The sequence below is a fragment of the Barbus barbus genome (genome assembly GCF_936440315.1).
Source record: "Barbus barbus genome assembly, chromosome: 4".
In the NCBI taxonomy this organism is placed as follows: Eukaryota; Metazoa; Chordata; class Actinopteri; order Cypriniformes; family Cyprinidae; genus Barbus; species Barbus barbus.
In genome coordinates, this window is record NC_136732.1 from 2690312 (window position 1) to 2706539 (window position 16228).

Below are 16228 nucleotides of genomic sequence, written 5' to 3' on the forward strand. Positions count from 1 at the left end.
AATTTGCATGCCAAGCCACTCCCATGTACATGCATACACTCATTCAGGTTTGTGCTGAGGAGCCGAAAAAGCATCCTGGCATTCAGAAAAGTTCAGGGTTGTGGCATGAGGGACATAACATCTCTGTTCCCTCCTAAAGGGAATGAGAGTTATATAACATATCTGTGCTGTTCCCTTTCAGTCAGTCATGTTCAATGTTACGTCGACACTGACATTAGGGGTTCCTATGGAAAGTGTGCCAGGACAGATGAACCTCAATCCGTAACCTGCCCAATAAAGGGCTAACTAAGGAGGCCAAAATAACGGTGTTCTGATATACTCACAATATTTGTTTCAGCAATCGTTAGGATAGGAGTACTGAGCCCAACAAGAGACTCCTCTGAATGCCACCTGATGCTGGAGAAACTCGACCAGGTTTCACCAGATGGGGAACTTAATGGAAGAAGATAAGGAGCATGCATCTAGCTAGAGGTATGGCGCCGCAAGTGAGACACTGAGCCAGTCTTCCTGCAAATTACCTGTTCATACTCAACACACGTGAGGAAACCAGTTCCACCCAGAGATTATAGAATCTCACGAAGGTATTAGGTGTCACCCAGCCCACATCTCTGAAGATGTCTGCTAGAGAGGCGCCGTGCACCAACGCCCAGGAGGGAACACAAGTAGAGTGAGCTGTCACCCCCAGGGGGCTTGGCTCGCCTTGTGTCTGGCATGCCAAGGCAATGGCATCCAGGGCCAAGCTCTGTTTGGAGACAGCCTTTCCCTTCTTTTTACCTCTAAAAGCAGACCAAAAGCTAGTCAGAGCATCTAAAAGCTCTGGGTGCATTCAGCATAAATGCGCAAAACACGAACAGGACACAGCAACACAAGGCCTTCCAGAGGGAGCACTTTCATGTTCACCACCTGGTCCCAAAAGGGAGTAGTGGGAAGTTTTGGCACATAACCAGACCGGGGACTCATGGTAACTTTGTCCTCCCTGATCTTGCACAGTCTGTGCAAGGAGGCTCACTGGGGAAAAGGCATACTTGGACAAACCCCAGGGCCAGCTGTGTGCCAGTGCATCCATGCTGAGGGTGGCCTTGGTCAGAACAGCTGGCAGTGGGAGGACTCCTGAGAAGCAAACAAGTCCACCTGGGCTTCCCTGAATCGAGTCCACATCAGCTAGACCACTTGGGGATTGAGTTGCCCTTCTTCTGGAAGGGTAAGCTGTCATGAGAGCTCATCGTCTACATGATTGATCTCCACTGCAACATGAACGGCACGCAGCAATTTGAGCCACATCTGACTACGTATCCCTGCTTGATTGTTTCATATTACACAACCTTTTTGTCTAAGTGGACGAGTAGATGGAACTCCTGTGGACGGAACTTTTTTTAGAGGAACCGCTGTTTTTCCCTTGAACGAATTCAGGCAGTTCAGCACTGACTGGGCACGCTCGTTTGTGAGACATGCTGTCATGATGACTGAGTCTAGATCCATACTGAGAAAAGTGATGCTATGCATAGGGGAGGGCTTGCTCTTTTCTCAGTTGACCCGAAGCCCCAACTGGCTGAGATGCTAAAGCGCCATATCCCTGTGCTCGCACAATAGATCTCATGAGGCAGCTAATATAAGCCAGTCGTCGAGATTGAGGACTCAGATGCCCTTCCTCCATAGTGGAGATAGTTTTAGCCTCAGACATCACGCTCACGGAACGTTGGCTAAACGTCTCATGCATATGGCACACAAAAGTGGAAACACTTCAGGAGTTTCGAAGTCGTCCTCTGATTTGTTGAAATATACAGGATTTCCGGGAGACGTGTGTGTCACGTTCTTTAACGTTCTGCCTGGAAACAAAGATGCCGTGATGCCAAGCCACCTCACGAAAGGAGAACGCCGTCGTGTTTACAACTGTGATGACGAGTGCTTGTGAGGATCAACTAAACTCTGGATTTTCAAAAGTATGTGAAATATTAAAAGTTTGCGGCATAGAATCTTTAAAATACGTTGGAGAGTTTTACACTTCAAATGAGTCTGTTATTGTGGCGATATTTCCATGCCCCCAAACGTGACGCTGAATGAAACGAACTGTGATTGGTTGTTTAACATGTCGGTCAAACGGCCTCATGGCCGGGCCTTGGCCAATGAAAGCTGCCATAGATTCCAAACATCTATAGTGGAGACAACTTATGCGAAGGCGCAGGGGAGACAGGGACAGCCCGGAGGGGAGGACCTTGTATCGATATGCTCAACCCTTGAAAGCAAACTGAAGAAACAAAAAAAAAACGTGAAAAGTACGCATCCTTCAGGTTGATTGCTGCAAACCAATCCTGGTGCTAAACGCATGAAAGAATGTTCTGTTTTCTGTGAGTCTGCATTGAGATGGACTTGACCTGGGGCAGGAACACCACTGAACCACTGAGGGTTCTCAGAAAGAGTAGTATTGCTCAGAGTCTGCTAGTATCCTTCTATTGCTTTACTATTGAGAGTATTCTGTCTTACTGCCTTTGTGTGTGGTTTCACAGCTGCACCATGGCATATAAAAAAGAGCTTCAGAGGGTTATACAGAGAAAATCATTGTGTGCGCTCTCCCAACTTTGGAGGACCTTCACAGTTCCTGCTGTCTCAAGAGAGCTCACAGTATTATAAAGGACTTGTCACACCCAGGTCACTCTGTTACCATCAGGCAGACGGTACAGAGCCGTTAAAACAAGGACCAATAGATTCCAACACAGTTTTTATCTAATAGCTGTGCAAGCTTTAAATGCCCCAGGGTAAGTGAAGTAAGGGATTTGTGTATGTAGTATTTGCACTTGTGTTTTTACGGAATTTGTGCAATTTGGAATGTAAGCGGGTTTGTGCACTTTTTTTGGAGTGAGAGACTGAAAGTGATTTTCGTTTGGACTGTTGGACAAATTACAATAAAGGTATTAGTTTGTTTGTTCTGCATCAATATCTTGAATGGAAGCCTGTGAAAGGCCGATTCAACACTCACAGATCCAGGATTGGTTGTAACCCACCGCTCTTCTTAGGTACAATGAAATAAGGGCTGTAAAACCCTGATTTCATCCTGGCTGAAGGACCGGCTCTATTGCATCCTTTGCCAAGAGGACTGCGATCTCTGCACGTTGCGGTAGACACCTTATCCTCCTCAGGAGCCCGGAATAAACCACTGGGTCCTTCATGGCATGGACTGGCACCTTCATCCAGGAGCGCAACGGTACTAAGCAGGACTTCTGTGAGGGCTGGCAAAGCGGTAGAATTCAAGGGGAGCCTCATAATAAATGAGAGCCACAAACTCATTATAACCATGTACATGCTTTCACAGTGCGGACATGACCAATCCACAAAAGCCGTCTCAGCATGCTTATGGCCCAGACATGTAGGACAGCAATCGTGCCAGTCATCAGAAGTAAGGAATCTACCGCACCCAGAAGCACACAGTCGGAAAGATACCTCGAAGGACACGGCCATGCAAGCTGTACAAGAATCTGCTATTTAGGCTGGAGTGCCCAGGGGTGGAACACAGCACTTATCTGTGCTATCACAGGGTTGAACACACCACTGATCGTGCCATCTGGAGACACAGCTGAGAAGTTCCTGCAGCTGGTGTTCTTTGTTTTTGCTTGTAGTTCTTTTCTGATGAAGCAATCAGCTCCGAAGCAAAAATGTCACACTGCCATCTTATATACCTGTATGTACTGGGAGTGGATTGGCATGCAAATTCCACTTGCCAATAGTCATTGGCCATTGCATGTAGTGCTCAGAGGTGATTGGGGCTCCTAAGTGAAACCTCTAATTTCAGTGTTGACAATGTTGAAAGTGACTGACTGAAAGGGGAACCATTGTTCAATATGTAAACAAGTACAGACGTGGTCAGAATTGTTGGCACCCTTGGTAAATATTATCAAAGAAGGCTCTGAAAATAAACCTGCATTATTAATCCTTTTGATCTTTTTTTTTTTTTTTTAAATCACAAAAATCTATCCTTTCATTGAACTAAAACAATTGAAAATGGGACAAAATCTCATTATGAAATAAATATTTTTCTCAAATACAAGTTGGACACAATTATTGGTACCCCTAGAAATTCTTATAAGTAAAATATCTCTGAAGTATATTCCCATTCATATTTACAATTTTGAGCACTCCAGGGTGATTATGATCATGAAATTATCCAGCCATTGCTTCCTGTTTCACAGAAATATAAATGGGAGGAAAAACAATGTCCAAATTCCCTTAATCATCCATCACAATGAGAAAAGCCAAATAATATATTTCTGATGTGCAGCAAAAGATCATTTAGCTTCACAAATTAGTGAAGTGGCTTTAAGAAAAGAGCTAGAGCAGTGAAAATGTCCATTTCCACCATCAGGGCAATAATTAAGAATTTCCAATCAACATAAAATGTTATGAAACTGCCTGGTAGAGGACGTGTGTCTATATCGTCCTAATGCACGGTGAGGAGGAGAGTTTGAGTGGCTAAAGACTCTCCAAGGACCACAGCTGGAGAATTGCGGAAAATAGTTGAGTCTCTGGGTCAGAAAACCTTTAAAAAAATTGTCAAAGAGCCTCTACATCACCACTTGTTGTTTTGGAGGGTTTCAAGAAAAATTCTCCTTGCTCATCCAAAAACAAACTCCAGCATATTCAGTTATCAGACACGACTGGAACTTCAAATGGGACTGACTTCTATGGTCAGATGAAATGACATGAAAAAATAGCTTTTTAGCAGCAAACACTCAAGATGGGTTTGGTGAACACAGGGATGTAATGTACCCCATGTGTACAATGAAATATACTGCTGTATTTGTGATGTTGTGGGCCTATATTTCTGCTGGAGGTCCTGAACAGCTTGTTTCGACACATGGCATCATGGATTCTATCAAATACCAACAGATATAAAATCAATAAGTGATTGACTCTGTTATTAATCTTATAATGGACCATGTTTGGATCTTCCAACCGTAAAATAATCCAAACACAAACCTCAAAAACAACACAAAAATGGGTCACTGGGGCACAAAACCACGCTTCTGCTATGGCCATTCGGATGAAGGAATGGTCTCTGATCTCTTGTCAGGTGTTCTCTAACCTCATCAGGCATTATAGGAGAAAATTTAGAGCTGTTAAACTGGCAAATGGAGGTTTCAAAAAGTATTGAATAAAAGGGTGCCGTTAATTGTGACCAATGTGCATTAAAGAAACATTTATTTCATAATATTTCCTCCCATTTTAAATTCTTATTCTCCAATGAAAGGTTAGATTTTTGTGATAAAAAAAAAAGATCAAAAGGATTAACAATGCAGATTAATTTTCACAGTCTTCTTTGATCATATTTACCAAGGGTGCCGATATTTCTGACCACGTCTGTATGGTTGATGGCTCAATATGTAAACAATGTGCAAATCAAACAAAGTATTATTCAGAAATATAATAAATATTCAGAAATATTATTTTTTTTATCCATTATGGGAAAGCATATTATAATCTACACATATTTTGTGCAATATATTTTATAGTTTACTTGAAGCTTGCAAGTCCTGTAAATAAAAGATTTAGATTTTTGTAAATATAAAAATATAAAATATAAAACTTGGCCATGAAATATGCTGGGTACATTTTATAGTTTGCAAAATGTTTATGATTTTTATGATTTCACATCAAATATACATAAATTTGAGGTTAACCTGATCAAGAAAATAGCATGTAGTTGGCCAGACAAGGTTGCCATTGAAATGTGTCAAAGGGGTGAAATTCTCAACTGTATTACCAGTCAAAAGAACCTATAAAAGCAATTCTTAGAGACTGTAACAGTTGCTATGAACCTACTTTGGGACTGTGTCCACTATGTTTGACACAGAAGGTTAAATTATAAATGATGAATCCGATTTTTTTATCTGAGCAGGTTGGAGCTTTGCATAAAAATTGAGCTAAAATTATTAAAATGATCTTTAAGTCAGATTTTAAATAAAAAACTCCTTTACTAATCTTAATAATACTTTTGGTGTTATTCATTTTTATGTATATACACCCATTATAACAGCAAACAGCATCTCCAAGACATGGCGCCGGCGGCAGCAGCAACAGCACTACAGCAAGAATAATAGTTCTGCCTTCTTTCATTGTATATATGTTTGGGCGGTGTTATGAAAATCTTCCCACATCGTGACATAGACGTGGGGGCGTGTTTGAACGAGCTGTTTTAGGGGGGCGTGGCAGAGTCTTAACTTTTATAAAGAATATCTCTTTGGTTTTGAGACTTTAGTTTTTGCAACTTCAGGGATCTTATCTATGCACAATCAGCTTGTAACACTCCAAAGAGAAAGAAAAACTTGAAATCGCATCATATGAAGTTTTTGGTCATACCATTGATTTTACAAACTATTGGCCAGATTTTCCAGTGCAAGAATGTTGTTTTCCTTAAACATTTGGTTCTTGAGTGATGAGTGATGTAATATGGAAGAGAGTAAATGTCTCTTTGGTGGGGGGAGGTAATTGTTTTCTTTGCCTTGACCCAACTATAAATAGAACAAAACCTGCCAACAATGCAACGCTGCAGCCAAAGTCTTGTCAAAAGCTGAATTAACATTTATCCAAACGAGCAATATTTCTGCTCAAAGAGAACAAAGCAATGTGCAAGTGTGAATGTAGAAACAGTTCAAAAGCTAAACCAGACATCACCAACTACCACAGAGGTGACTATTAAAATCATTTTGGGAAAAAAAAGAAAAAAGATTGATAATCCGCTGACATTAGGCTGGCTGTAGAAGTATGAATTGCATGTAGTGTAAAGACTTACAGTTTGCAATGAATGAGTCTAAACAAACAGCTAACTAGTGATTAAAAATAAATGCATCAAATACCTAAAGATTTGTTATGGAAAAACCTTGAGACAACAGTGAAGACCTAAACATCTAAAGTCCTAGATACAGATCCCTATGACCAGCTATGCAGGCATCATGCCTACACCCGCTAGGACTGCAATTAATTTTTTATTTTTTTTACAAGAAGCAAGATCATTATGCTTATAGCCATTGATAAGCCAGTTGTCCACTGCTGGACCAGACTACAATTCTTATTTCTGATCAAATGCTGGTCTCACACCATGTTCATTCATTGAGGCCAGAGAAGAAATGGTTCTATTACTAAACCTGGTTTCTTGTAAGGTTTTTTTTCTCCATTTCTGTCAGTTCATGGAGTTTGGGTTCATTGCCACAGTCACATTTGGCTTGCTTAGTTGGGGTCACTTAGACACTTCATATTCAGTAATATTTTCAATTTGACTGCACTGACACCATGGGATGAGAACAAAATGTGAACTGAATTGGGCTATTGTCACCATTGCCTTCTGGGGAGTGTGTTTGTGTACAGCAACAGCAGGGATACTCATACATGGACAGGTGGAAGTATTAAATGTCTTTAACCAGGTCTTTATTTGGGAAGGTGTCCATTACTTTGTGCCTATTTGCAGTAATTTTATGAAGCCTGAGCTTTGAGACAGCTAGCATCTATTGTGCCATTTTAAGCACATCGATCAGCTCTTCCTCTGTAGGAAATGACTTTAAAGGATTATCTACAGAGGAACAGCTGATCAATGAATTTCCACACCCACTTTAGTCAAATCATTGTCACAATGCCACACAAAGTGTAAAACGTCACAACAGACTTCACAGGCCAAGCGGCAGTAAAACATTGCTGTATGTCAGCTGTAACAGTGACCGGATCCTTTTGAAATCTTTGAGGACACCTAACAGGATATTGTTAAGGTCAGGGCCAGGCAGCAGGCATACATTATTGAGAGATACTCCATCAAACTGCAGTAGAGTTAGTTATAACTCTGATTTGCTCTGTATTTTTGGGATGGTACACACCAAATGATGGAAGATACCAGCATTCTTGGCAATCCAGTAGAGGTGGTGGTTGCTCTGCATGGTAATTTTCAAGTATCTTCAGTATGAACTCTCTAAGAAGTTCTCTAGTTGTTTCTCAAACTTGCAACTGAGAGACATGGTATGGCAATGATACTACCCAGTTGTTACTTAAATCTTTAAAGAATTCTTATTCCATAATGTTTATGCACATTTATTCATCTTTGTTCTGCTGAAAGTCTGACTAATAGTGTCATAATTACTGATTGTAATGACTTATAGTGTCTTTTTATGCATCGTATTGCATCGCGCTGCGTAAAAAGTCAGTAGCAGAAATGTACTTACAGGCTGTGAGTCAGAAGTGGCAGACTGTCCTTGCAAAGTTGGAATTGCCCCACTTTATAGAAACAGCCTTTGTGCAAGCCAGCATTGTAGGCTAACGTTACTCTTCCAGCTTCAGGAAATCCTCCGTAAAATGCGCTGCACAGTGCACACTCTAATATTTGGGTTGAACTGTTCTGGAATAGTGTTGTAAATATAACTTAACCACTGATTTCTAGTTGTGTCCTCTTTTGGAAGCTCAAACAAAGTACTTTCACAACGAAACACAGCGTCTCCATGACATGGCCCCGGCGGCAGCAACAATACTACAGCGAGAATAAAAATCACGCCCCCTTTCTTTGCTTATACATTTGGGTGGCATTTTGCAAATCTTCCCACACCGTGACGTAGATGAGCCATTTTAGGGGGCGTGGCAGAGTCTTAACTTTTATAAAGATCTCTTTGGTTTTGAAACTTTAATCTTTGCCATTTCAGGGATCTTATCTATGCACAAACAGCTTGTTACACTCCAAAGAGAAAGGAAAACTTGAAATCATATGACTCCTTTAAATTCTGAAACAAGTCAATTTTGAAGAGTCTGGAAACAACAAAAAATGACAACAAGCTTACATCACACATGCAGGCAAGCCTTCTCTTCAAGGTTCCTTCATCTGCATGTTCCAGATTGCCGGGACCATCTGCACCAACTTCAGAACTTCCACTTCTGCTGAAGACAGCAGTGTCATTATTCAGCTAAATTCGGTTCAAGTTTTGTTCTCATCCAATAGTGTCGGTGCCATCAAATTCAAAATATTATTGACTATTAAGTGTCTTTTAAACCTCAACTATGCAAGCCAAAGGCATCACTAGATGGTAAGGACCAGACTGGAGAGCAGTGACAGTCAGCCTCTTCAGGTGCTGGCAGATTGGTCTGTTTAATGCACTTGAGAGGTGTTTTCCCACTCATGAAGCTTATCTTGTGTAAATGTCTTGTCTGTAAACCTGCCTGCTTCTAATTGGATCATTTTGTTTCTTATTCTCACAGGTTCCATCCGCACCTCCCACATACACAGGAAGACAGCTTTGGTAAAGGAGTCTGGGAGAAGGGTGAATGGAAAATTGGTGTAAGCTCCTGCACTGTAAAAGAAAAAGTGAATGCGGACTTACAGTTAGGAACAACGCCAGTGCTCCAATGAGACTAAAATAAAGAACTCGGATGATGGTGTGTGTGTGTGTGTGTGTGTGTGTGTGTGTGTGTGTGTGAGAGCAATTTGACAAGCATGATAGAAGGATGTTAAAACTGGACAACTCTTTGCACCATCAATAGCTGTAGTGATTTTGAGTTAGTGTACTGGTAAAGTATTGATGCAGTTTCACGCATTTTCCCATTTAATCAGCTTTTCATTCCAACAGTATTTTAATTTGATCACTGTCTCAGATACACCTGAATATTTATCTTGCTTTGGCTTCACTCTGAAGTCAAATCGGGCTCTGTATGTTACATAAAGATGTTCCAGATCTGTCTGTACTGCAGTTGTGATTGTGCAGTAAAACTGGGACATTTTATCATTCTGTGATAACTGGATACAGTACTTGGATTTCTCTGGTCAAAGTTTTTTATTTTGTGAGTTGTCTGTGTATGAATGACTGGCGTGCGTGCAACCGCAGCGCCAATCGCCTTGCAACACGCTGTGACAAATCTTTAGCGTTCTTCTATGGAATTTTTAGCTCAAATCTTACTCAATTCTATACAACACCTTGTTGCAAATGGGCTGTATTTTTATAAGTCAAAATGTTCTTGCATTTCGCCACTGGAGCTGTGAAATATTTAATCAGTTTTGAGCAATGCTCAACAATTAACCTTCAGATACCCAATACTGCTGGACAGATCCCAGTGGAAATAACCGATGACAAAGCAAAGGAGAGAGGCGAGGACAAGGTTTAGGTTTGCTAGTCTGAATTGTGATTTAAAAACTGCAAGTCTAAATGGCCATATACACACTGTAAGTTTTGGAAGTGGGAACTCCTAATGTGGGAATAAATATGTTACCCTCAGTGCTTGATAACTATATCACTGTTAATAGGTTTATTTTATTTTGCTAACTTTAATACATTTGTGTGTGTACCTTACTAACATTAGAGCTCAAGTAGGCTACATATTGTTTAGTCAATGGGGTCCAGAAATTTTAAGCTTCAAAAAGGAAATAACAGTAATCCAGAAAGTTGATTTAAAGGGGTCATTGGATGCGACGTGCACTTTTACAAGCTGTTTGAACTGAAATGTGTGTTGGCAGTGTGTGTACACAACCACCCAATAATGATAAAGAACCACCCAATGTTAAATCTACTAAAATCATTACCCCTTTCTCAAATCAAGCCATTCTCAGCTTCTTGTGTGACCTCACACGGACGAAGGCCACTCCCACAATAGTTGATTGACACTAGCGTTTCAGCACAGACTGGACTGGTGTCTTACCTTAGACCCGCCCTGAGTGATCATCGCCGGAGCAGATGTAGACAAGAATGACTCCTAAGCGATTGAGGCATTCTGTTGTTGGATGTAATAAAGAACATAGCAATCGTCATTTACTCCCAACATCTGAGCCGCTGAAGACGCAGTGGATTATGTTTGTTTCTGAAGGGAATGTGCCGATCCCCGATCTACCTAAATGCGTTTATGTTTGTGCGAATCATTTGTGATCCAGCTTCACCTACAGAAGAAGTGAGTATAAGGTTTTCTTATGAATCTTTGCAAATCGCTTTTCCTAATAACATGCAAGTTTCACGATGAATGCGGCTACAGTCTCTCAGAGAGCGGCTCAGAAGAGAAGGGCGGGGTGAGCAGAGCTCATTTGCATTTAAAGCGACATGCAAGAAAACAGGTTAATCTGAAAAGAGCTGTTTTTGACAGGGTAAAAAGGGTGTTTTACACTACCATTGAGAAATTTTAACCAAAGTGTGTTATAGACTTTTCAGTAAGATCCTAAAGAATCATATCAACTTGTTGAAAATGGGCATCCGATGACCCTTTAAAATAATTATTACTTTGAAATGTTTAAATTCACATAGATTTTTATTTTATGTACAAAAAGAGCTTAACTATATTTTGCTGTGAGGGTGAGTAAATGACAGAATTTTTGGGTGAACTGCGTCTTTAGGCACTGAACAGAGTGACGACTGCAGTATGTACATGGCCACATTATAAGAGATCAGAGAACTGTGGTTAGAGGCTCTGTTTTTTCCCCTATGAGAGTGACAATGTGCTTAACCAGCTCTGTTCTGAAAGTGTATTTGTCATTGATGTTTGCTCCTTATACTGTGCTATAACCTTTCGAAAGGGACAGGAAGTTGTAGAGAACAACTATGATTTCCTTTATAGTTATGCATGCAGAGTCCTAAACCACATCACACAAAAAGATATACTATATTACAGTTTCGGTATTAGACTGTTTTCACAAAACCAAGTGTGAACATTTGGTTTATTTCTTGGTCCAATTCAGAGTTTGATTCCACCCTGGTTGTACAAGGTACAAAAGGCAAATAATATACTGCCATTAATAACAGTTATACTCTGAGAATGCAAAGATGTAAATTACACGTCATAAATAGCAGTTTACTTCCATAAGTTATGATGTATTGCTGGAGTCTATCTGAACCGTATCCCAGAACCCCATGTGTGGTTCAGGCTTGCACACCTGAGTTTCCTTTTACCGATCACTGTAGACAAGTATAGATTTGGTGTTGGGGTTCTTTAAAGGTCTTTTTGCTAACAGGTTTAGGTTCACCTTAATCAAGCTTAAACCCTCAACAACCAACCACAGGGTGACTAGGACTGGGTGAGATAGCTAATAGTTATATAAACCATTTTCTGCCTTCGGCCAATATCCTAAACGTGTGTATTTAACCCAAAGAACAAAGGCCTAAAAGTATTAAAAATGCTTGTAACATACAGTAAAGCAAACAGACAGTTAAAAAAGTCAATTAGCACTTTAATATGAAAGTTTCAAAGCAATAAGGGGTTAAGAGGAGAACTGTGGATATTGATTGTTAAAGAGGTCATGACATACTTCAGCATATTTGATGCTGCTTTAGTATATCCTTGGCTAACATCCTTGCATGCTCTCGCCATGATGCATATATAATTGCTTTGGCAATTTTGCATCCTGAATAAGGGCAACCATTCGAATATAGCCATATATCAGCAGTGTCCAATCCTGCTCCTGGAGAGCCACTGTCCAGCAGAGTTCAGCTCCAGCCTGGCCCAACACTTTTACATGGACGTTTCAAGTGATCCTGAAGACTGGTTCAGCTGTGTTTCATTGGGGATGGAGTTGACCTCTGCTCCTGGTGGGGGCCACTGTTCTACAGAGTTGGACAACCCTGATGTATATGAAAAAACTCATTCAACAACATAAGTACAGCAGCCTGTCTAAATTCATCTGGATACATTTGAGAATGCTTTTTGTTTCAAAATGCCACACTAGCAATTTCCAAAATTTCTCTTCCACCATATCAGAAAACACTCAAATCTTACCGTGCAGGAGGAAAATGTAATAAATTCTGGCTGAGATAATACAGAGACACCAGAAAAAGAAAGTTCTCATGCTGTTATTCTGGCACTATCATTTTATTAGCAAAACATCTCCCCACTTACTGGCGTGTCCAATTCACACACAAAAGTGCCACTGGGTGGTCCATGAAGGTGAGGTGATCCTGTGCCAACACGCTGAAAGCAAATCATTTGTGCAACTTTGTTTCATTAATACTTGTGTTTTGAGTTTTATAGTATAATGGATTTGTCGAAAAACATCTAAATTCAGTTCAGTGTCATGACCCCTTTAAAGTGATCTACTAGTCACAGTGGTTGGTACCTAAATACAGGTTTATACGTTTATCAAAATGATTTACAGTCATGTTGATGGAAAATGCTACAAACTGGCACAGTTGGACTGTTTTATCATAAACGGCAGGTTCCAATCAAATAGCTGTCATGTCATCTCGTCCCCAGCTTCTGAAGGTCATAGCATTAGATGTCTACCTTACTCAGAGATACTTTATGCAACTATGTGAGCGCACGCTTCGCGTTGTTGCATTTGACGTATCAAACCGCAGTTCGTAACACAATGCAAGTACTTTACATGTTGCATTCTCAGAACTGTCGCAAGGGGTGCTATAGCACGCTTTAGCATGAACTTCCTTCTCCAATGGTCACGTTTTTATATCAACTACTGTCCTGATGGAGCAGTATGGAGAAAATAACTTATTTACACTGTTAAACGTTACCTACCTGAACACTACTAACATGTATGGTTTTATGGCACAGACAGTATTTGAAGGTAACTATTAACCTAGAGTACAATGAGAAGCTCACTTGTAATGTATTGATGAAATATTTGTACCTATGTTTGCATAAGACTTGTTTCTGAGGTGCTACACAGGCATTAAAAGACTTACTGAAGGTACTGTGTGAAGGGAAAGGGTCCTGTTGTGTATTAGAGCCTTTGTATTAATATATTGTTTGTTGTTTATGTTGTTTGGTCAGCTCCTGTATATGTGTGTGTATATAATATGCGCACATGACGCGTTTGTCAGGGTTAACATGACAGTCAGAAAATAACCTGTGTACTGTATTTTCACGACTGAAAATAACGAAAAAGGCAACGTCAGTGTGATATAATGAGATGAAGTTCGGTGGGTTTCCTATGTTCATAAAGTTAGAAAAACAGTAGTGAGATATGCACATAATGTCTGTTTCCTCAAATCTTCCATACTACTGAATTTCCCTTGTTTCTGTGTTCTTCACATCTTGGTTGTTTTGCCCTAAGACTTTATCATCTGGAGCTGTGCAGTGATGCAGCATGTCTATGTTTAGAACGATTTCCCCAGAAAACAGTATATATGGAATAAAACGATTCAACAACCAGTGACAGTGTTTGCCTTTTTTGTATTCAAATGAATGTAAATATTATTTTTGTAAAAAGAGAAAAGTGGACAAGACTCCCAACTTCTCACTAATAAACTTCCATGATTACGAGATTGATAACTGTCTCTTGACTATAGATGTCAGAAAATTTCAACTTTCCCATTCTCTTGTATTATATGAACTTTTTTTTTTTTTTTTTGTTAATACAAATCTCTGTTTGTGTAACAGAAAAAAGTTATACATCTTGGACATGAGGGTGAGTAAATGAGAGAATTTTTAGTTTTGGGTGGAGCATCCCTGAGTATATAAATTATGAGTATTTATACTTATATAATTTAGATTAATAATTGAATTAGAAATCTAAATCACTTTAATTATTTCACCCTTTCACTTCACAGGGTCCATGTAATGCTAAATTTCTCCAAATCTGTTCCAACGAAAAAACCTTATCTACAGCTTGAATGGCCTGAGGGCAAGTAAATTATCAGCAAAATGTCATTTTTGGGTGAACTATTCCTTTAATATCAAAAAGAGCAGTGCTTCACAAACCCGTCCTATAGACCCCCCCCCCCCCCCCCCCCCCAGCACTGCACATTTTGTATGTCTCCCCCATCAAATACACCTAATTCAACTCATCAGCTCAAGACTACAAGACCTGAAATTGGTGTAACCAATCAGGGAGACATACAAAATGTGCTGTTTTGGGGGTCCCTAGGACAGGTTTGAGAAACACTGAAATAGAGCCACAGCAGTGAATTCTTCATTCTGAAATGACGTTGTTGACATGATGTAGAGTGGTGGTGCGCTGGGAAGAGAGGCTTGGCGTGAGCAGCTCTTTTCTCTCTGAGGAGCTGGTGTATTCAGGGCTCTGCTCGGAGGTGTAGGAGGCACCACCTCAATGGACACATCAGCCTCCACATGCTGGTCAGCACTGTCACCAAGTTCAACCAGCTCCGACCAAACTGGAAAAACAAACAAAACAACAGGGACTGCAGCTGTACAATCAAAAATGAGATTTGAGTAAATAACCTTTCAATATATCAGCTTCGCCAGATGCTGAAAAATGATCTAATATAAATGTGCAATTAATCAGCTTAAATGAATGACTACTAGTTGACTAGAAAAAATATTTAGTCAGAGGCACCCCTAGTTTTAATCCAGTCCTCCTTTCTTTTATAACTCTTCCAGGCACATTCACTACTGTTGATGGTGGAGACACTGCGAGCCAGTCTTGACAGTCACAGTAGCATGGTCTCGTGATATTTCCACCAGCGCATCACATCTTTTCCATCACTTTAAAGGGGTTAGTTCACCCAAAAATGAAAATTAGCCCATGTTTTACTCACCCCCAAAGCATCCTAGATGTATATGACTTTCTTCTTTCAGACGAATCCAGTCAAAGTAATATTATAAATGGTCCTGGCTCTTCTAAGCGTTAGAATGGGAGTAGAATCTGTTTTTGTTCAACAGTCCAAAAGTAGTCAAATAAAGCGCGCAAATCCGTAATAAAACGTACCTCACACAAGGCACTCCTGTAGTGAATCCATGCATTTTTGTAAGAAAAATATCCATATTTAGAATGCTAAAATAGCCGTCATGAAATGTGTGGTATGAAAAAACTGCTGCTGCTGCTGTGTGCACAGCTTGCTGTCAGTGCTTCAATTTTGTGCTTTCGTGCCTCTGGAGTGGAAAGGCCACTTTGAAGGTGCCATGCTTCGTCTCGTGGTGCAGTCTAATATTATATTCTATGCAAACAGCGACAACTTCGTTGCAGATAAGACACCGGCTTTGCATTCACAAAAGTAGGTAGGATGAAAGCATAGTTGTCTTTCCATTCCTGTTTGTATGCCCTATTCATCTTTTGTATGCCTCTTTGATAGTGCCATTTTCTCACCAGGTAGCTTAAATGTTAGTATGACTCTGCACATAACATAAGTGTACTTCCAGCACTCAAACAATAATTAAAAAAAAAATGTAGGTTAGTACGTGAGGATGCCGAAGAGTAAAAGTAGGCTACGTCAAATAATTTCATTGTGTAACAAGTGAATTAAAATGACATTTATTCACACCCCGGAGCCATGTGAGACATGTTTTATTATGGATGCGTGTGCTTTATTTGACTACTTTTGAACAA

General features: G+C 40.2%; 1 protein-coding gene across 1 annotated transcript in view; it reads left to right on the plus strand.

Annotated features, from left to right (window-relative positions):
• The window catches only part of LOC306866877 (G-protein coupled receptor family C group 5 member B-like), a 31157-nt gene extending 17064 nt beyond the window's left edge, over nt 1–14093 (plus strand). Inside the window, exon 5 of the mRNA XM_079412289.1 lies at nt 9217–14093. Within this exon, the coding sequence (XP_079268415.1) occupies nt 9217–9261 (45 nt within the window). The 3' untranslated portion in view covers nt 9262–14093. The remainder of the gene's footprint in view (nt 1–9216) is intronic.
• The last annotated feature ends 2135 nt before the right edge of the window (nt 14094–16228 follow it).